Source organism: Salvelinus fontinalis, chromosome 25, assembly GCF_029448725.1.
Source record: "Salvelinus fontinalis isolate EN_2023a chromosome 25, ASM2944872v1, whole genome shotgun sequence".
Taxonomy (NCBI): domain Eukaryota; kingdom Metazoa; phylum Chordata; class Actinopteri; order Salmoniformes; family Salmonidae; genus Salvelinus; species Salvelinus fontinalis.
In genome coordinates this window covers 42,602,369-42,625,718 of record NC_074689.1, presented here as the reverse complement: position 1 = coordinate 42,625,718, position 23,350 = coordinate 42,602,369, and the positions used below count along the sequence as shown (strand labels likewise).

At 44.0% G+C, this 23,350-nt stretch overlaps 1 protein-coding gene across 1 annotated transcript in view; it reads right to left on the bottom strand.

The window, feature by feature from the left end:
* Positions 1-1,012: 1,012 nt before the first annotated feature.
* Positions 1,013-23,350, bottom strand: part of nktr (natural killer cell triggering receptor) — a gene marked incomplete in the record, with an annotated part of 137,988 nt that continues 115,650 nt past the window's right edge. Inside the window, 4 exon segments of the mRNA XM_055882226.1 lie at positions 1,013-3,525; positions 9,467-9,559; positions 11,220-11,363; positions 11,687-14,599. Coding sequence (XP_055738201.1) covers positions 3,462-3,525; positions 9,467-9,559; positions 11,220-11,363; positions 11,687-14,599 — 3,214 coding nt within the window.

Genomic DNA, 23,350 nt, shown 5'->3' with positions numbered 1-23,350 from the left:
AGACATCTCGTCACGTTGTACATTCATGAAATATCGAGGCAAAACAACTGTTAGAACAATGAAAATACTCAGTGAAAAACTCAACAGGCATTTGTCTTCTGTAATCACTGGGTCAAAAAATGGAAGAAAACCCGAACTTGGCCAATAAAAAACGAATTTCCTTTGCAAAACATTGGTATAGTTTGCTGCGGTATATACTAATGAGAATGATCCAGTACCAACCAGTACTAACCCATACAATGTGGCGCTGCAGAATACGGCCAAGGGGGCAGTGCCCCCCTTTGGATCCAGAATTTTTTTTGCGTTTTTGAACGTCAAACTGACATTTCCTGCAATCTAGAGAAAACAATTGTACTTTTATGACAAGAAAAATAAACAATAAACACCTCCTGCTAACCAGTATTAACCAACCAGAGAGCCCCTGTCCTGCCTCCCGTCTCACCCTGTCCTGCCTCCCGTCTCACCCTGTCCTGCCTCCCGTCTCACCCTGCCCTGCCTCCCGTCTCACCCTGTCCCGCCTCCCGCCTCCCGTCTCACCCTGTCCCCCCTCCCGTCCCACCCTGTCCCCCCTCCCGTCTCACCCTGTCCCCCCTCCCGTCTCACCCTGTCCCCCCTCCCGTCTCACCCTGTCCCCCCTCCCGTCTCACCCTGCCCCGCCTCCCGTCTCACCCTGCCCCGCCTCCCGTCTCACCCTGCCCCGCCTCCCGTCTCACCCTGCCCCGCCGCCCGTCTCACCCTGTCCCCCCTCCCGTCTCACCCTGTCCCCCCTCCCGTCTCACCCTGTCCCCCCTCCCGTCTCACCCTGTCCCCCCTCCCGTCTCACCCTGTCCCCCCTCCCGTCTCACCCTGTCCCGCCTCCCGTCTCACCCTGCCCCGCCTCCCGTCTCACCCTGCCCTGCCTCCCGTCTCACCCTGCCCTGCCTCCCGTCTCACCCTGTCCCGCCTCCCGTCTCACCCTGTCCCCCCTCCCGTCTCACCCTGTCCCCCCTCCCGTCTCACCCTGTCCCCCCTCCCGTCTCACCCTGTCCCCCCTCCCGTCTCACCCTGCCCTGCCTCCCGTCTCACCCTGTCCAAGCAGCTTAAGGTATTGCTTTTCTTCCTTTACCCACATGATGTGTGGTGACCGCCGTTTAAATGCAAACTAGCAAATACATTTATAACACATTGATCATTCTCAAACAAAAACATTAGAACTTGTCTATCATAAACTCAACATTGGATCAGTTTCTTGCTTGATGTACATTCAGTTATTTCAGTGTATAAAATCAAAACTAAATAAAATGAATTTAAAAAAACAAATTAAAACTGTGTTAGCAATAAACAAATATACAGTGCCTTCAGAAAGGATTCACAACCTTGACTTATTACACATTTTGTTGTTTTACAGCCTGAATTTAAAATTGATTAAATGTAGATGTTGTGTCAGTGGCCGACACACAATATCCCATAATATCAAAGTGGAATTATGTTTTTTTAATTTTTTTATACAAACTAATAAAAAATGAATAACTGAAATGTCTTGAGTGAATAAGTATTCAACCTCTTTGTTATGACAAGGAGCCTAATTAAGTTCAGGAGTAAAAATGTGCCTAACAAGTCCTATAATAAGTAGCATGGACTCTGTGTGTAATAATAGTGTTTAACATGATTTTTGAATGACTACCTCATCTCTGTACCCCCACACATACAATTATCTGTAAGGTCCCTCAGTTGAGGAATTAATTTCAAACACAAAGACCAAGGAGGCTGTCCAAAGCCTCGCAAAGAAGGGCCCATATTGGTAGATAGATTTTTTTTAAAGCAGACACTGAATATCCCTTTGAGCATGTTGAAGTTATTCATTACACTTTGGATGGTGTATCAATACACCCAGTCACTACAAAGATACAGGCGTCCTTCCTAACTCAGTTGCTGGAGAGGAAGGAAACTGCTCAGGGATTTCACCATGAGGCCAATGGTGACTTTAAAACAGTTACGGAGTTTAATGGCTGTGATAGGAGAAAACTGAGGATGGATCAACAACATTGAAGTTACTCCACAATACTAACCTAAATGACAGAGTGAAAACAATTAAGTCTGTACAGAATAAAACTATTCCAAAACATGCATCCTGTTTGGCACTAAAGTAAAACTGTAAAAAATGTGGCATCTGTAAGAACTAGGAGTTTTTCAGGATAAAAAGAAACGCAATAGAGCTAAGCAGGTAAAATCCCAGAGGAAAACCTGGTTCAGTCTGCTTTCCACCAGAGATGAATTCACCTTTCAGCAGGACAATAACCTAAAACACAAGGCCAAATATACACTACAGTTACTTACCAAGAAGACATTGAATGCTCCTGAGTGGTTTAATTATGTATGGCAAGACTTGAAAATGATCAACAACCAATTTGACAAAGCTTGAAGAATTTAAAAAATAATAAATGTGCAAATGTTGTACAATCCAGGTGTGGAAAGCTCTGAGAGACTTACCCAGAAACACTCACAGATGTAATCGCTCTGAGAGATTTACCCAGAAACACTCACAGCTGTAATCGCTCTGAGAGACTTACCCAGAAACACTCACAGCTGTAATCGCTCTGAGAGACTTACCCAGAAACACTCACAGATGTAATCGCTCTGAGAGATTTACCCAGAAACACTCACAGCTGTAATCGCTCTGAGAGACTTACCCAGAAACACTCACAGCTGTAATCGCTCTGAGAGACTTACCCAGAAACACTCACAGCTGTAATCGCTCTGAGAGACTTACCCAGAAACACTCACAGCTATAATCGCTCTGAGAGACTTACCCAGAAACACTCACAGCTATAATCGCTGCCAGGGATGTGAATACTTACATAAAGGAGATATTTCTGTATTTAACTTCCAATAAATTAGCAAGAATGTCTAAAAACATGTTTTCACTTTGTCATTAGAGGGGTTTGTGTGCAGATGTGTGAGAGAAAATATATAATTAATCCATTTTGAATTCAGGTTCTAACAAAATGTGGAATAAGTCAAGGGGTATGAACACTTTCTGATAGCCACACAAATGACATACAGGTCATTACTTTTCCCTCTATATAAGAAGTAAACAAATAAGTTCCCAATAGAAGATGAGAGAACAAAAGGAGGCATGTAAAGTAGCCTGGTCCCAGACCTGTTTGTACTCTAGTCCAGTTCGGTGTGACACCGAGTGACAGGGAGTAGGCATGATAGCTGTATAGACCCACATGAATCATCAGGACAGAGATTGAATCATGAACCAGATCAGCCCACATGAATCATCAGGACAGAAACAGACTCATGAATCACCAGGACAGAAACAGACTCATGAGTCATCAGGACAGAGACAGACTCATGAATCATCAGGACAGAGACAGACTCATGAATCATCAGGACAGAGACAGACTCATGAATCACCAGGACAGAAACAGACTCATGAATCACCAGGACAGAGACAGTAACAGACATGATCCAGATCAGCTGTATCTTCCACTGTGACTCCAGTGTCGGGAGGAGCTGCGACTAGAGGAGTGGTAGGACCTGCAGAGGGACAGACACATGAATGAGGGTGAAAAACAGTGAAAATAGAACTAAATATTTCACTTTAGTCTCGTTAAGTGGATGGTTAGACTCTTAAAAATGTTTTTAAGGCCTCCCAGGTGGCGCAGTGGCCACCAGAGAATCTGGGTTCGAGCCCAGGCTCTGTCTCAGCCGGCCGCGACCGGGAGACCCGTGGGGCGGCGCACAATTGGCCCAGCGTCGTCCGGGTTAGGGGAGGGTTTGGCCCAGCGTCGTCCGGGTTAGGGGAGGGTTTGGCCCAGCGTCGTCCGGGTTAGGGGAGGGTTTGGCCCAGCGCCGTCCGGGTTAGGGGAGGGTTTGGCCCAGCGTCGTCCGGGTTAGGGGAGGGTTTGGCCCAGCGTCGTCCGGGTTAGGGGAGGGTTTGCCTTGTGCGGCTTGGTTGGGTTGTGTTTCGGAGGACGCATGGCTCTCGACCTTCGTCTCTCCCGAGTCCGTACGGGAGTTGCAGCGATGAGACTAGACTGTAACTACTAACAATTGGATACCACGAAATTGGGGAGAACCCCCCACCCCCCCCAAAAAATAATACATACAAAATAATGTTTTTTTTATTTTTTTAATAGTGGAGTCACTTTAGCAAGAGGAGAAGAGAACAGTTAATTAACCTGGGTGAGAATATACCTATCAGGGGGTTGGGGGTGAGAATATACCTATCAGGGGGTTGGGGGTGAGAATATACCTATCAGGTGGGGGTGAGAATATACCTATCAGGGGGTTGGGGGTGAGAATATACCGGTCAGGTGGGGGGGGTTGAGAATATACCTGTCAGGTGGGGGTGAGAATATACCTGTAAGGTGGGGGGGGGTGAGAATATACCTGTCAGGTGGGGGTGAGAATATACCTGTCAGGTGGGGGGGTGAGAATATACCTGTCAGGTGGGGGGGTGAGAATATACCTGTCAGGTGGGGGGGAGAATATACCTGTCAGGGGGTGGGGGGTGAGAATATACCTGTCAGGTGGGGGGGGTGAGAATATACCTGTCAGGTGGGGGTGAGAATATACCTGTCAGGTGGGGGGGGGGGGTGAGAATATACCTGTCAGGTGGGGGGGTGAGAATATACCTGTCAGGTGGGGGGGTGAGAATATACCTGTCAGGTGGGGGTGAGAATATACCTGTCAGGTGGGGGGTTGAGAATATACCAGTCAGGGGGTGGGGGGTGAGAATATACCTGTCAGGTGGGGTGTTGAGAATATACCAGTCAGGTGGGGGGTGAGAATATACCTGTCAGGTGGGGGGTGAGAATATACCTGTCAGGTGGGGGGGTGAGAATATACCTGTCAGGTGGGGGGGTGAGAATATACCTGTCAGGTGGGGGGTTGAGAATATACCTGTCAGGTGGGGGGTTGAGAATATACCTGTCAGGTGGGGTGTTGAGAATATACCTGTCAGGGGGGGGGGTGAGAATATACCTGTCAGGTGGGGGGGTGAGAATATACCTGTCAGGTGGGGGGGTGAGAATATACCTGTCAGGTGGGGGTGAGAATATACCTGTCAGGTGGGGGGTTGAGAATATACCAGTCAGGGGGTGGGGGGTGAGAATATACCTGTCAGGTGGGGTGTTGAGAATATACCAGTCAGGTGGGGGGTGAGAATATACCTGTCAGGTGGGGGGTGAGAATATACCTGTCAGGTGGGGGGTGAGAATATACCTGTCAGGTAGGGGGGGTGAGAATATACCTGTCAGGTGGGGGGTGAGAATATACCTGTCAGGTGGGGGGGGGGGTGAGAATATACCTGTCAGGTGGGGGGGGGGGGGTGAGAATATACCTGTCAGGTGGGGGTGAGAATATACCTGTCAGGTGGGGGGGGTGAGAATATACCTGTCAGGTGGGGGGGGTGAGAATATACCTGTCAGGTGGGGGGTGAGAATATACCTGTCAGGTGGGGGGGGTGAGAATATACCTGTCAGGTGGGGGGTGAGAATATACCTGTCAGGTGGGGGGGGGTGAGAATATACCTGTCAGGTGGGGGGGGGTGAGAATATACCTGTCAGGTGGGGGAGTTGAGAATATACCTGTCAGGTGGGGGGTTGAGAATATACCTGTCAGGTGGGGGGTTGAGAATATACCTGTCAGGTGGGGGGGGGGGGGGTGAGAATATACCTGTCAGGTGGGGGAGTTGAGAATATACCTGTCAGGTGGGGGTGAGAATATACCTGTCAGGTGGGGGGGGTGAGAATATACCTGTCAGGTGGGGGGGGTGAGAATATACCTGTCAGGTGGGGGGGGTGAGAATATACCTGTCAGGTGGGGGAGTGAGAATATACCTGTCAGGTGGGGGGGGTTGAGAATATACCTGTCAGCGGGGGGGCGGGGGTTGAGAATATACCTGTCAGGTGGGGGGGGGTGAGAATATACCTGTCAGGTGGGGGGTGAGAATATACCTGTCAGGTGGGGGGGGGTGAGAATATACCTGTCAGGTGGGGGGGGGGGGTGAGAATATACCTGTCAGGTGGGGGGTTGAGAATATACCTGTCAGGTGGGGGGTTGAGAATATACCTGTCAGGTGGGGGGGGGGGGGGGGGAGAATATACCTGTCAGGTGGGGGTGAGAATATACCTGTCAGGTGGGGGTGAGAATATACCTGTCAGGTGGGGGTGAGAATATACCTGTCAGGTGGGGGTGAGAATATACCTGTCAGGTGGGGGGTTGAGAATATACCTGTCAGGTGGGGGTGAGAATATACCTGTCAGGTGGGGGTGAGAATATACCTGTCACGTGGGGGGTTGAGAATATACCAGTCAGGGGGTGGGGGGTGAGAATATACCTGTCAGGTGGGGTGTTGAGAATATACCAGTCAGGTGGGGGGTGAGAATATACCTGTCAGGTGGGGGGTGAGAATATACCTGTCAGGTGGGGGGGTGAGAATATACCTGTCAGGTGGGGTGTTGAGAATATACCTGTCAGGGGGGGGGGGGGGGGGGGGGTGAGAATATACCTGTCAGGTGGGGGGTTGAGAATATACCTGTCAGGTGGGGGGGTTGAGAATATACCTGTCAGGTAGGGGGGGTGAGAATATACCTGTCAGGTGGGGGGTGAGAATATACCTGTCAGGTGGGGGGGTGAGAATATACCTGTCAGGTGGGGGGGGGGTGAGAATATACCTGTCAGGTGGGGGGGTGAGAATATACCTGTCAGGTGGGGGGGGGGTGAGAATATACCTGTCAGGTGGGGGGGGGGTGAGAATATACTTGTCAGGTGGGGGTGAGAATATACCTGTCAGGTGGGGGGTTGAGAATATACCTGTCAGGAGTTGAGAATATACCTGTCAGATGGGGGGGGTGAGAATATACCTGTCAGGGAGTGAAAATATACCTGTCAGGGGGTGGGGGGTGAGAATATACCTGTCAGGTGGGGGAGTTGAGAATATACCTGTCAGGTGGGGGGGTTGAGAATATACCTGTCAGGTGGGGGGATGAGAATATACCTGTCAGGTGGGGGGTGAGAATATACCTGTCAGGTGGGGGGTGAGAATATACCTGTCAGGTGGGGGGTTGAGAATATACCTGTCAGGTGGGGGGGTGAGAATATACCTGTCAGGTGGGGGGGTGAGAATATACCTGTCAGGTGGGGGGTGAGAATATACCTGTCAGGTGGGAGGTGAGAATATACCTGTCAGGTGGGGGGTGAGAATATACCTGTCAGGTGGGGGGTGAGAATATACCTGTCAGGTGGGGGGTGAGAATATACCCGTCAGGTGGGGGGGTTGAATATACCTGTCAGGTGGTGGGGGGTTGAGAATATACCCGTCAGGTGGGGGGGTTGAATATACCTGTCAGGTGGTGGGGGGTTGAGAATATACCTGTCAGGTGGGGGTTGAGAATATACCTGTCAGGTGGGGGTTGAGAATATACCTGTCAAGGGGGGGGTTGAGAATATACCTGTCAGGTGGGGGGGTTGAGAATATACCTGTCAGGGGGTGGGGGGGTGAGAATATACCTGTCAGGTGGGTGAGAATATACCTGTCAGGTGGGGGGGTTGAGAATATACCTGTCAGGTGGGGGGTTGAGAATATACCTGTCAGGTGGGGGGGTTGAATATACCTGTCAGGTGGTGGGGGGTTGAGAATATACCTGTCAGGTGGGGGGTTGAGAATATACCTGTCAGGGGGTGGGGGGGGTGAGAATATACCTGTCAGGTGGGGGGGGGGGTGAGAATATACCTGTCAGGTGGGGGGTTGAGAATATACCTGTCAGATGCGGGGTGAGAATATACCTGTCAGGTGGGGGGTGAGAATATACCTGTCAGGTGGGGGGGGGGTGAGAATATACACCTGTCAGGTGGGGGGTGAGAATATACCTGTCAGGTGGGGGGGTGAGAATATACCTGTCAGGTGGGGGGTGAGAATATACCTGTCAGGTGGGGGGGGTGAGAATATACCTGTCAGGTGGGGGGTGAGAATATACCTGTCAGGTGGGGGGTGAGAATATACCTGTCAGGGGGTGGGGGGTGAGAAAATACCTGTCAGGGGGTGGGGGGTGAGAATATACCTGTCAGGGGGTGGGGGGTGAGAATATACCTGTCAGGTGGGGGGGTTGAGAATATACCTGTCAGGGGGTGGGGGGTGAGAATATACCTGTCAGGGGGGGGGGGGGGGGTGAGAATATACCTGTCAGGTGGGGTGGTGAGAATATACCTGTCAGGTGGGGGGGTGAGAATATACCTGTCAGGTGGGGGGGGTGAGAATATACCTGTCAGGTGGGGGGGTGAGAATATACCTGTCAGGTGGGGGGTGAGAATATACCTGTCAGGTGGGGGGTGAGAATATACCTGTCAGGTGGGGGGTTGAGAATATACCTGTCAGGTGGGGGGTGAGAATATACCTGTCAGGTGGGGGGTGAGAATATACCTGTCAGGTGGGGGGTGAGAATATACCTGTCAGGTGGGGGGTTGAGAATATACCTGTCAGTTGGGGGGTGAGAATATACCTGTCAGGTGGGGGGTGAGAATATACCTGTCAGGTGGGGGGTGAGAATATACCTGTCAGGTGGGGGGGTGAGAATATACCTGTCAGGTGGGGGTTGAGAATATACCTGTCAGGTGGGGGTTGAGAATATACCCGTCAGGTGGGGGGGTGAGAATATACCTGTCAGGTGGTGGGGGTGAGAATATACCTGTCAGGTGGTGGGGGGGGTTGAGAATATACCTGTCAGGTGGGGGTTGAGAATATACCTGTCAGGTGGGGGGGGTGAGAATATACCTGTCAGGTGGGGGGGGGTGAGAATATACCTGTCAGGTGGGGGGGGGTGAGAATATACCTGTCAGGTGGGGGGTGAGAATATACCTGTCAGGTGGTGGGGGGGTTGAGAATATACCTGTCAGGTGGGGGGTGAGAATATACCTGTCAGGTGGGGGGGTGAGAATATACCTGTCAGGTGGGGGGGTGAGAATATACCTGTCAGGTGGGGGGTTGAGAATATACCTGTCAGGTGGTGGGGGGGTTGAGAATATACCTGTCAGGTGGGGGTTGAGAATATACCTGTCAGGGGGTGGGGGGGGTGAGAATATACCTGTCAGGTGGGGGTTGAGAATATACCTGTCAGGTGGGGGTGAGAATATACCTGTCAGGTGGGGGGGTTGAGAATATACCTGTCAGGTGGGGGGTTGAGAATATACCTGTCAGGTGGGGGGTTGAGAATATACCTGTCAGGTGGTGGGGGGGTTGAGAATATACCTGTCAGGTGGGGGTTGAGAATATACCTGTCAGGTGGGGGGGTGAGAATATACCTGTCAGGTGGGGGGTTGAGAATATACCTGTCAGGTGGGGGGTTGAGAATATACCTGTCAGGTGGGGGGTTGAGAATATACCTGTCAGGTGGTGGGGGGGTTGAGAATATACCTGTCAGGTGGGGGGTTGAGAATATACCTGTCTGATGTGTGTGTGAGGGGGGGTGGCTCTTACCTGGAGCTCCTGGAGCGATCACTCCTTCTCCCACGTCTCCTGCTGGAGCTGCGGCTACGACTCCGACTGGAGGAAGTGTCATAGGAGTCAGACCTGTGTTAAGATAGACAAAGGAGTGTTCACTAAAGTATTAAAGTGTTCACACTTCATCCAAATACACACTGCATTCGGAAAGTATTCAGACCCCTTTTCCCACACTGTTACCTTGTTCTAAAATTGATTCAATATTTGTTTCCCCCCTCAATCAATACCCAACAATGACAAAGCAAAAAGAGTTTGACATTTTTGTAAATGTATTAAAAATAAATAACAGAAATACATTTTTACATAAGTATTCAGACCCTTTGCTATGAGACTTGAAATTGAGCTCAGATGCATCCTGTTTCCATTGATCATCCTTGAGATGTTTCTACAACTTGATTGGAGTCCTCCTGTGGTAAATTCAATTGATTGGACATGATTTGGAAAGGCACACACATGTCTATATAAGGTCCCACAGTTGATAGTGAATGTCAGAGAACAAACCAAGCCATGAGGTCGACGAAATTGTCTATAGAGCTCAGAGACAGGATTGTGTCGAGGCACAGATCTGGGGATGGGTACCAAAACATTTCTGCAGCATTGAAGGTCCCCAAGAACACAGTGGCCTCCATCATTCTTAAATGGAAGAAGTTTGGAACCACCAAGACTCTTCCTAGAGCTGGCCGCCCGGCCAAACTGAGTCATCAGAGGGGAAGGGCCTTGGTCAGGGAGGTGACCAAGAACCCGATGGTCACTGGCAGAGCTCTAGAATTCCTCTGTGGAGATGGGAGAACCTTCCAGAAGGACAACCATCTCTGCAGGACTCCACCAATCAGGCCTTTATGGTAGAGTGGCCAGACGGAAGCCATTCCTCAGTAAAAGACACATGACGGCCCGCTTGGAGTTTGCCAAAAGGCACCTAACGGACTCTCAGACCATGAGAAACAAGATTCTCTGGTATGATGAAACCAAGATTGAACTCTTTGGCCTGAATGCAAAGCGTCACGTCTGGAGGAAACCTGGCACCATCCCTACTGTGAAGCATGGTGGAGGCGTGGAGATGTTTCTCAGCGGTAGGGACTGGGAGACTAGTCAGGATCGAAGGAAAGATAACAGGACAACGATCCTAAGCACACAGCCAAGACAATGCAGGACTGGCTTCGGGACAAGTCTCTGGATGTTCTTTGAGTGGCCCAGCCAGAGCCCGGACTTGAACCCGATCTAACATCTCTGGAGAGACCTGAAAATAGCTGTGCAGCAACACTCCCCATCCAACCTGACAGAGCTTGAGAGGATCTGCAGAGAAGAATGGGAGAAACTCCCCAAATACAGGTGTGCCAAGCTTGTAGCGTCATACCCAAGAATACTCAAGGCTGTAATCGCTGCCAAAGGTGCTTCAACAAAGTACTGAGTAAAGGATCTAAATATTTATGTAAATGTGATTTTTCTGTTTTTATTTTTTTTAATAAATGTTGCTTTGTCATTGTGGGGTATTGGGTGTAGATTGATGACGAAAAAACCCCAATATAAATCAATTTTAAAATAAGACTTAATATAACAAAATGGGGAAAAAGTCAAAGCAGTCTGAATACTTTCCGAATGTACTGTAGCTGGAGTTTACCCACAAACCCCCAAAAAATGTATATTTGGAATGTTGATTGACATGATGAACATGTAGAGAAACCATGGAGACATGACTGAGGAGGACAGATGGGTAGGTCTTCTTGTCTACCTGGATCTCCTGCGTCGATCATGGGAACGGCTCCTGGAATTACTTCTACTATAGGTCCGACTATGACTGTTGTAGCTGCGGTAGGTGATGCTGCGGGACCGGGAGCGCCCTCTGGGATACCTCCTCCTACTCCTGCTCCGACTCCTAGGAGAAGAGTTCCAGATTAAATCAAGAGTATTTCTGTCCCGTCCATATCAGACCTGTAGATCATAAAACCTGGATATGTTGCATAAATTACTTTTATATTACACAAACCAGACATTACCTGGCTACATATCAAAATAACATCAATAATTTCAACCAGCCAGTCAGTCTGCCTGCCAGCCAGCCGGCCACCCAACCAGTCAGTCAGTAAGACAGACAGCCAGTAAACCCCCCCCAGTCAGTCAGCCAGTAAGTAAGCAAGCCAGTAATTAAGTAAGCCAGTAAGTAAGCAAGCCAGTAAGTAAGTAAGCCAGTCAGCAAACCTGGAGGAGTACATGGAGGAGCGTGATCTATTCCTGGAGCGGCTGGAGGAGGGGGATCTATTCCTGGAGCGGCTGGAGGAGGGGGATCTTCCTCTGGACCGGGACCTGTGGGAATGGCTAGACCCCGACCGGGACCTCCTGCTGCCCCGCTTCTCCTCCGTGGCCCCTCCCCCGGCTCCAGCTGCAGACCTTTCCTCACTGGAACTGCTGTCCTGGTTCCTGGGCCTTTGGTTCAGTCTGGCCGTCTTCCGTACCTCGTCGAAAAGCGACCCCGGACGCACCCGGCTCTGGCTCTTAATCTGGATGCTCACTCCTCCCTGGGTCCTCCCGCCTTGGCTCTGGGTCCTGCTACCCTGGGGCCTGATGCCTTCCTGGGGCTGGGTCCGGGACCCACTGTGCTCCGGGAGTCTGGTGGGGAGCAGATGAGCCACGGAGGAGGGGTTTGGGTTCAGGGCTTGCAGAGCAGCCATCCCCTTTAGAGGCTTCCATTTGGGGTCGACAGGAGGACCAGCGGCTCTGCCTGCTGCAGTTTCCTGCTGCTCGACACTAGCTAGCATCACAGCTGGCAGAGAGGCTGTACACTGTGGATCTTTAACAGGTGAGAGAAACACGTCTCCCTTCTTTAAGGAGCGACTCAGAGGTGTTTTCAGACTGATATCTGGTGCCTGTTGGCCCGGAAGGCCTGGTGGCTCGGTTGCGGGGTCAGGGAGGTCATGTTCTGGGGTACAGATCTCCATATCGTCTACCATCTCTGGCTGATCCATCTTTGGCAGGTTAGCAGTGAGGTCCTGAGGTTTTGTGTGTTTTGGGATTGAGTTGGCAGTTGGTTTAGCTTTCAGTTCTTTGGTCATCTCTGCTGCGTCTTCCACGCTGTGAGGCGTTGGCTGTACTGCACTGTTTCTGTTGGGTGAAGCAGGACTTTCCTTGTCCTCCTTTTCCAGACGTGGGGATTTGCCAGGTCTTCCCCTGACAGCTCTCTGAGGACTATCCTTTACAGCAGCATGTTTTTGCTCCAAACGTTTTTCTTTCTGGGACTCATCCTCCTCCTCTTCCTCTCCAAACTCCATTGGCGGCTGCCAGTGGAATGTCTCCTTCAGCTTCTGGTGTTTCCTCTTGGACCGCTTCGACTTGACCTTTGACCTGTGGGAGCCAGACTTGGCAGAGCTCCTCCTCTTGCGTTTGTGTTTACGTTTGTTCTTCTTCCTGCTTTTATGTCTCTCTGCCTCAGGGCCCTTCTCAGGGCTCCCCTCCAATGGGGTGGCATTATGTACAGGTGCAGGAAGCAGCAACACAGAGGTTCCAGGGGCTTTGTTCATCTTGCTGTGTGACCGCACATGGTGTTCGTGTTCTGACTCGGAGCTGGCCTCGCCCTCCTCCTTCTCTGACAGGAAGACCTTGGGCTCGGTGGTGGCCATCTTGGGCAGCACCTTCTCAGAGTCGCTCTCAGAGTCCCACCCAGCGAGAGCTGCTAGTCTCTGGTCAGGAATCTCTGCTGACCTAACATCAGGCTTCTGGTTGTTCACCAGGCTGGTCTTTCTGCCTAGTTTATCCCCGTCACTGTCCCACTCTGACCTACTGCTGGGTTCCTCCAAGGACTTTTGGTTTGGTTTCAGACTTTTTGCTTCCGTTTCCTGGCGGCGTTGGTCTTCTGATAAGGTGCCAAAGAGCTTCGGTCCCTTGGAGCCATTCTGCCTGGGCCCAGGACTGTGTTCGCTGGCTGTTCCGTCCTCAGAGTCAGATGAAAACATGTTGATCTGGGAGTCAGGCGCTTTGAGGTACTTATCCAGGTTCTTGATCCGCTTCAGAGAGTTATAGTACTGCTTCCAGCCCTTGTCTATAGTCTTGTCTAAAGTCTTGTCTAGGCCTCTCTTGTGAGAGTCATAGGAGTCTGACCTGCTGTAGGAGGAGGATCTGCTGTAGTAGTGACCTGGTGACCGTATCCTGGACCGGGAGTGACTCCTGGAGTGACTCCTGGAGTGACTGTGAGACCGGCTGTAGGACCTGCTCCTGTAGGAGCCGCTGGGTGATCTTCTCTGGTGTCTGTGGCTCTTAGAGCCACGGCTCTTTTCCAGGTGGGAGTTCTCTGGGTGGGTCTCAGATGTACTGGGGGCTGTGGGGCCTATGGGGGACAGGCAGACTGGGGTCGTCTTGGTCTTGACCTCCTGGACTCGGACGTAGGAGGGTTTCCATGGTTTCTGGCCGGGCTTCCAGCGTGAGGGAGGGGGACTGTCACTCATGGGTATGACAGGGGCGTTCTCAGGGGCTGGGGTGGCAGGGAGGGCGGTGCCTTTGGTCTCTACACCTTTCACTGCCCCTGCGGCGTCTGGCTTTAGCCTGCTGACGTCAGCCATCTTGGGCTTCTTGGAGGATCTGGTTGCCTTTCTCCTCCTGAGCCGGGACAAAGACCTGGACCTGGATCTGTACCGGGATCTGGATCGAGACCTGGATGTGGACCTTGACATGGATAGAGACCTGCTTCTGGAGTGAGACAGACTCCTGGACTGGGAGTAAGACATAGACCTGCCCCTGGATCTGGAGCGGCTAGGTGTGTAGGAACTGGAGTCTCTGGATGAAGGGGAGGAGTGACGCCGCTTGCCCGACCCGGAGCACTGCTTCCTGGGGGAGCGTCTGTGGGCGGAAGGGGTCCGGGACACGGAGAGGGACCTTCTCTCAATATCACCAGGATTTGACCCCTGACCCTCTCGGACGGGCGACTGTTTTGGCTCTTTGCTCTTGGTGGACTCCTTTTTTTGTCTCTTGGCGTGTTTGCGTTTCTTGGCCTTCTTGCGCTTAGCTTTCTTCTTCTCCTTCCTGTGTTTGCGGTGCTGGCTGGAGCGGTCAGAGCTGTGGCCTGAGGAGCACTCCGGGGACTGGGACCATGGGGAGTCACTCCTGGTGCCGTCTCCCTCCCATCTGCTGGAACAACGGTCATTCAATCTGTTAAGTCAAGATCCCACCCTCAGAGAGAACAGTCGAACTGACCTCAAGGATTCAAACAATACAACATGTAGCTGGATCAGTGGTTAGCATTGATAATGCTTAAGTTGTCACACAGAATAGCTATGTATGGGCCTACGGTGTAGTTATAGTACCGTAATTTCCGGACTATAAGCCGCTACTTTTTTCCCACGCTATGAACCTCGCGGTTTATACAATGACGCGGCTAATTATTATTATTTTTTTCCCACAAGATTCATGCCGCCAAAAAACTGAGCACCGTCACATAATGTGACGTAAATCGAGCACGCTCAAACTTGCCATCATTCTGATTACCGTAGTCATTTTGTCACCCTCATCATGGCAAAGAAACGGAGAAATGCATATGATGCAGCTTTCAAGTTGAAGGCGATCGATCTGGCTGTTGGAAAGGGAAATAGAGCTGCTGCACGGGAGCCTTAATGAGTCGATGATAAGACGTTGGAACTGTGCAGATCCGACTGAAAGCCAAAACAATCGCCACCGCAATGAAGTTTGACTTTCTTGGTAGACTACTGTTTACTGCTATTTATTTTTTATTTTTGCTACAAGCCGTGTTTCGTTTAAAGGCTGTGTAAAGTTAATTTGTTTCAATGTACCGGTAGGCACTTGCGGCTTATAGACATGTGCGGTTTATTTATGTACAAAATACATATTTGTAAAAAATTCAGTGGGTGCGGCTTATATTCAGGTGAGCTTAATAGTCCAGCAATTACGGTAGCTATGTATTATATATATATATATATATATATATATATATATATATATATAGTAGTTATAGTAGCTATGTATTATATATATATATATATATATGTATATATATATATAGTAGTTATAGTAGCTATGTATTATATATATATAGTAGTTATAGTAGCTAGGTATTATATATATATATATATACATATAGTAGTTATAGTAGCTAGGTATTATATATATATAGTAGTTATAGTAGCTAGGTATTATATAGATATATATATACACATATAGTAGTTATAGTAGCTAGGTATTATATAGATATAGTAGTTATAGTAGCTAGGTATTATATAGATAAATTAGCTAGGTATTATATATATATAGTAGTTATAGTAGCTATGTATTATATATATATAGTAGTTATAGTAGCTAGGTATTATATAGATATAGTAGTTATAGTAGCTAGGTATTATATATATATAGTAGTTATAGTAGCTATGTATTATATATATATAGTAGTTATAGTAGCTAGGTATTATATATATAGTAGTTATAGTAGCTATGTATTATATATATATAGTAGTTATAGTAGCTAGGTATTATATATATATAGTAGTTATAGTAGCTATGTATTATATATATATAGTAGTTATAGTAGCTAGGTATTATATAGATATAGTAGTTATAGTAGCTAGGTATTATATAGATAAATTAGCTAGGTATTATATATATATAGTAGTTATAGTAGCTATGTATTATATATATATATACACATATAGTAGTTATAGTAGCTAGGTATTATATATATATACACATATAGTAGTTATAGTAGCTAGGTATTATATAGATAAATTAGCTAGGTATTATATATATATAGTAGTTATAGTAGCTAGGTATTATATAGATATATATATAGTAGTTATAGTAGATAGGTATTATATAGATAAATTAGCTAGGTATTATATATATATAGTAGTTATAGTAGCTAGGTATTATATAGATAAATTAGCTAGGTATTATATATATATAGTAGTTATAGTGCTAGCTATTATGTATAGTAGTAATAGTAGGTATGTATTATATATAGTAGTTATAGTAGCTATGTATTATATATATATATAGTAGTTATAGTAGCTAGGTATTATATATATATAGTAGTTATAGTAGCTATGTATTATATATATATATAGTAGTTATAGTAGCTAGGTATTATGTATAGTAGTTATAGTAGCTAGGTATTATATATAGTAGTTATAGTAGCTATGTATTATATATATATAGTAGTTATAGTAGCTATGTATTATATATAGTAGTTAGTAGCTATGTATTATATATATATAGTAGTTATAGTAGCTATGTATTATATATAGTAGTTAGTAGCTATGTATTATATATATAGTAGTTATAGTAGCTATGTATTATATATAGTAGTTAGTAGCTATGTATTATATATATAGTAGTTATAGTAGCTATGTATTATATATAGTAGTTATAGTAGCTATGTATTACATATAGTAGTTATAGTAGCTATGTATTATATATATAGTAGTTATAGTAGCTATGTATTATATATATATATAGTAGTTATAGTAGCTATGTATTATATATATATAGTAGTTATAGTAGCTATGTATTATATATATATATATAGTAGTTATAGTAGCTATGTATTATATATATATATAGTAGTTATAGTAGCTAGGTATTATATATAGTAGTTATAGTAGCTATGTATTATATATAGTAGTTATAGTAGCTAGGTATTATATATAGTAGTTATAGTAGCTAGGTATTATATATATATAGTAGTTATAGTAGCTATGTATTATATATATATAGTAGTTATAGTAGCTATGTATTATATAGATATAGTAGTTATAGTAGCTAGGTATTATATATATATAGTAGTTATAGTAGCTAGGTATTATATATAGTAGTTATAGTTGGTATGTATTATATCTAGTAGTTATAGTAGCTATGTATTATATATAGTAGTTATAGTAGCTAGGTATTATATATATATAAATATATATATATAGTAGTTATAGTAGCTAGGTATTATATATATATATATAGTAGTTATAGTAGCTATGTATTATATATAGTAGTTATAGTAGCTAGATATTATATATATATAGTAGTTATAGTAACTAGGTATTATATATATATAGTAGTTATAGTAGCTAGGTATTATATATAGTAGTTATAGTAGCTATGTATTATATATATATATATATAGTAGTTATAGTAGCTATGTATTATATATATATAGTAGTTATAGTAGGTAGGTATTATAAATATATAGTAGTTATAGTAGCTATGTATTATATATAGTAGTTAGTAGCTATGTATTATATATATATATAGTAGTTAAAGTAGCTATGTATTATATATAGCAGTTATAGTAGCTAGGTATTATATATATAGTAGTTATAGTAGCTATGTATTATATATAGTAGTTATAGTAGCTATGTATTATATATAGTAGTTATAGTAGCTAGGTATTATATATAGTAGTTATAGTAGCTAGGTATTATATATATATATAGTAGTTATAGTAGCTATGTATTATATATATATATAGTAGTTATAGTAGCTATGTATTATATATATATAGTAGTTATAGTAGCTAGGTATTATATATATATAGTAGTTATAGTAGCTAGGTATTATATATAGTAGTTATAGTTGGTATGTATTATATATAGTAGTTATAGTAGCTAGGTATTATATATAGTAGTTATAGTAGCTAGGTATTATATATATATAAATATATATATATAGTAGTTATAGTAGCTAGGTATTATATATATATATATATATATATAGTAGTTATAGTAGCTATGTATTATATATAGTAGTTATAGTAGCTATGTATTATATATATATATATAGTAGTTAGGTATTTAATATAGTAGTTATAGTAGCTATGTATTATATATATATATATATATATATATATATATATAGTAGTTAAAGTAGCTATGTATTATATATATAGTAGTTATAGTAGCTATGTATTATATATATATATAGTAGTTATAGTAGCTATGTATTATATATATAGTAGTTATAGTAGCTATGTATTATATATATATATAGTAGTTATAGTAGCTATGTATTATATATATATATAGTAGTTATAGTAGCTATGTATTATATATATAGTAGTTATAGTAGCTATGTATTATATATATATATAGTAGTTATAGTAGCTAGGTATTATATATATATATATATATATATATATATAGTAGTTATAGTAGCTATGTATTATATATATAGTAGTTATAGTAGCTAGGTATTATATAGATAAATATATAGTAGTTATAGTAGCTATGTATTATATATACAGTAGTTATAGTAGCTAGGTATTTATATATAGTAGTTATAATAGCTAGGTATTATATATATATAGTTGTTATAGTAGCTAGGTATTATATATATATAGTAGTTAGGTATTTAATATAGTAGTTATAGTAGCTAGGTATTATATATAGTAGTTATAATAGCTAGGTATTATATATATATAGTTATAGTAGTTATAGTAGCTAGGTATTATATATAGTAGTTATAGTAGCTAGGTATTATATATATATAGTAGTTATAGTAGCTATGTATTCATTCAGTTGTACAACTGACTAGGTATCCCACTTTCACTTTCCCTATTATATATGTATATATACAGTACCAGTCAAAAGTTTGGACACACCTACTCATTCAAGAGTTTGCCTTTTTACTATTTTCTACATTGTAGAATAATACTGAAGACATCAAAACTATGAAATAACACATATGGAATCATGTAGAAACCAACAAAGTGTTAATCACATGGTTTTAGTGGCGCTGGGAGTCTCCTATTGTATTGTGACACTTTAATGTTCCGGCCCTTCCGGCCCTATGGAGCAGTTCCACTATGTATTATATATAGTAGTTAATGTTCCGGCCCTATGGAGCAGTTCCACTATGTATTATATATAGTAGTTAATGTTCCGGCCCTATGGAGCAGTTCCACTATGTATTATATATAGTAGTTAATGTTCCGGCCCTATGGAGCAGTTCCACTATGTATTATATATAGTAGTTAATGTTCCGGCCCTATGGAGCAGTTCCACTATGTATTATATATAGTAGTTAATGTTCCGGCCCTATGGAGCAGTTCCACTATGTATTATATATAGTAGTTAATGTTCCGGCCCTATGGAGCAGTTCCACTATGTATTATATATAGTAGTTAATGTTCCGGCCCTATGGAGCAGTTCCACTATGTATTGTATATAGTAGTTAATGTTCCGGCCCTATGGAGCAGTTCCACTATGTATTATATATAGTAGTTAATGTTCCGGCCCTATGGAGCAGTTCCACTATGTATTGTATATAGTAGTTAATGTTCCGGCCCTATGGAGCAGTTCCACTATGTATTGTATATAGTAGTTAATGTTCCGGCCCTTTCGGCCCTATGGAGCAGTTCCACTATGTATTATATATAGTAGTTAATGTTCCGGCCCTATGGAGCAGTTCCACTATGTATTGTATATAGTAGTTAATGTTTCGGCCCTATGGAGCAGTTCCACTATGTATTGTATATAGTAGTTAATGTTCCGGCCCTATGGAGCAGTTCCACTATGTATTATATATAGTAGTTAATGTTCCGGCCCTATGGAGCAGTTCCACTATGTATTATATATAGTAGTTAATGTTCCGGCCCTTCCGGCCCTATGGAGCAGTTCCACTATGTATTGTATATAGTAGTTAATGTTCAGGCCCTTTCGGCCCTATGGAGCAGTTCCACTATGTATTGTATATAGTAGTTAATGTTCCGGCCCTTTCGGCCCTATGGAGCAGTTCCACTATGTATTATATATAGTAGTTAATGTTCCGGCCCTATGGAGCAGTTCCACTATGTATTGTATATAGTAGTTAATGTTTCGGCCCTATGGAGCAGTTCCACTATGTATTGTATATAGTAGTTAATGTTCCGGCCCTATGGAGCAGTTCCACTATGTATTATATATAGTAGTTAATGTTCCGGCCCTATGGAGCAGTTCCACTATGTATTATATATAGTAGTTAATGTTCCGGCCCTATGGAGCAGTTCCACTATGTATTATATATAGTAGTTAATGTTCCGGCCCTTCCGGCCCTATGGAGCAGTTCCACTATGTATTATATATAGTAGTTAATGTTTCGGCCCTATGGAGCAGTTCCACTATGTATTGTATATAGTAGTTAATGTTCCGGCCCTATGGAGCAGTTCCACTATGTATTGTATATAGTAGTTAATGTTTCGGCCCTATGGAGCAGTTCCACTATGTATTATATATAGTAGCTAATGTTCCGGCCCTTCCGGCCCTATGGAGCAGTTCCACTATGTATCATATATAGTAGTTAATGTTCCGGCCCTTCCGGCCCTATGGAGCAGTTCCACTATGTATTATATATAGTAGTTAATGTTCCGGCCCTATGGAGCAGTTCCACTATGTATTATATATAGTAGTTAATGTTCCGGCCCTTCCGGCCCTATGGAGCAGTTCCACTATGTATTGTATATAGTAGTTAATGTTCCGGCCCTATGGAGCAGTTCCACTATGTATTGTATATAGTAGTTAATGTTCCGGCCCTATGGAGCAGTTCCACTATGTATTATATATAGTAGTTAATGTTCCGGCCCTATGGAGCAGTTCCACTATGTATTATATATAGTAGTTAATGTTCCGGCCCTATGGAGCAGTTCCACTATGTATTATATATAGTAGTTAATGTTCCGGCCCTATGGAGCAGTTCCACTATGTATTATATATAGTAGTTAATGTTCCGGCCCTATGGAGCAGTTCCACTATGTATTATATAAAGTAGTTAATGTTCCGGCCCTATGGAGCAGTTCCACTATGTATTATATATAGTAGTTAATGTTCCGGCCCTATGGAGCAGTTCCACTATGTATTATATATAGTAGTTAATGTTCCGGCCCTATGGAGCAGTTCCACTATGTATTATATATAGTAATTAATGTTCCGGCCCTTCCGGCCCTATGGAGCAGTTCCACTATGTATTATATATAGTAGTTAATGTTCCGGCCCTATGGAGCAGTTCCACTATGTATTATATATAGTAGTTAATGTTTCGGCCCTATGGAGCAGTTCCACTATGTATTATATATAGTAGTTAATGTTCCGGCCTTATGGAGCAGTTCCACTATGTATTATATATAGTAGTTAATGTTCCGGCCCTATGGAGCAGTTCCACTATGTATTATATATAGTAGTTAATGTTCCGGCCCTATGGAGCAGTTCCACTATGTATTATATATAGTAGTTAATGTTCCGGCCCTATGGAGCAGTTCCACTATGTATTGTATATAGTAGTTAATGTTCCGGCCCTTCCGGCCCTATGGAGCAGTTCCACTATGTATTATATATAGTAGTTAATGTTCCGGCCCTTCCGGCCCTATGGAGCAGTTCCACTATGTATTATATATAGTAGTTAATGTTCCGGCCCTTCCGGCCCTATGGAGCAGTTCCACTATGTATTGTATATAGTAGTTAATGTTCCGGCCCTATGGAGCAGTTCCACTATGTATTATATATAGTAGTTAATGTTCCGGCCCTATGGAGCAGTTCCACTATGTATTATATATAGTAGTTAATGTTCCGGCCCTATGGAGCAGTTCCACTATGTATTATATATAGTAGTTAATGTTTCGGCCCTATGGAGCAGTTCCACTATGTATTATATATAGTAGTTAATGTTCCGGCCCTATGGAGCAGTTCCACTATGTATTATATATAGTAGTTAATGTTCCGGCCCTATGGAGCAGTTCCACTATGTATTGTATATAGTAGTTAATGTTCCGGCCCTATGGAGCAGTTCCACTATGTATTGTATATAGTAGTTAATGTTCCGGCCCTTCCGGCCCTATGGAGCAGTTCCACTATGTATTGTATATAGTAGTTAATGTTCCGGCCCTATGGAGCAGTTCCACTATGTATTGTATATAGTAGTTAATGTTCCGGCCCTTCCGGCCCTATGGAGCAGTTCCACTATGTATTGTATATAGTAGTTAATGTTCCGGCCCTATGGAGCAGTTCCACTATGTATTGTATATAGTAGTTAATGTTCCGGCCCTTCCGGCCCTATGGAGCAGTTCCACTATGTATTGTATATAGTAGTTAATGTTCCGGCCCTTCCGGCCCTATGGAGCAGTTCCACTATGTATTATATATAGTAGTTAATGTTCCGGCCCTTCCGGCCCTATGGAGCAGTTCCACTATGTATTATATATAGTAGTTAATGTTCCGGCCCTATGGAGCAGTTCCACTATGTATTATATATAGTAGTTAATGTTCCGGCCCTATGGAGCAGTTCCACTATGTATTATATATAGTAGTTAATGTTCCGGCCCTATGGAGCAGTTCCACTATGTATTGTATATAGTAGTTAATGTTCCGGCCCTATGGAGCAGTTCCACTATGTATTATATATAGTAGTTAATGTTCCGGCCCTATGGAGCAGTTCCACTATGTATTATATATAGTAGTTAATGTTCCGGCCCTTCCGGCCCTATGGAGCAGTTCCACTATGTATTATATATAGTAGTTAATGTTCCGGCCCTATGGAGCAGTTCCACTATGTATTATATATAGTAGTTAATGTTTCGGCCCTATGGAGCAGTTCCACTATGTATTGTATATAGTAGTTAATGTTCCGGCCCTATGGAGCAGTTCCACTATGTATTATATATAGTAGTTAATGTTCCGGCCCTTTCGGCCCTATGGAGCAGTTCCACTATGTATTATATATAGTAGTTAATGTTCCGGCCCTATGGAGCAGTTCCACTATGTATTATATATAGTAGTTAATGTTCCGGCCCTTCCGGCCCTATGGAGCAGTTCCACTATGTATTATATATAGTAGTTAATGTTCCGGCCCTATGGAGCAGTTCCACTATGTATTATATATAGTAGTTAATGTTCCGGCCCTATGGAGCAGTTCCAC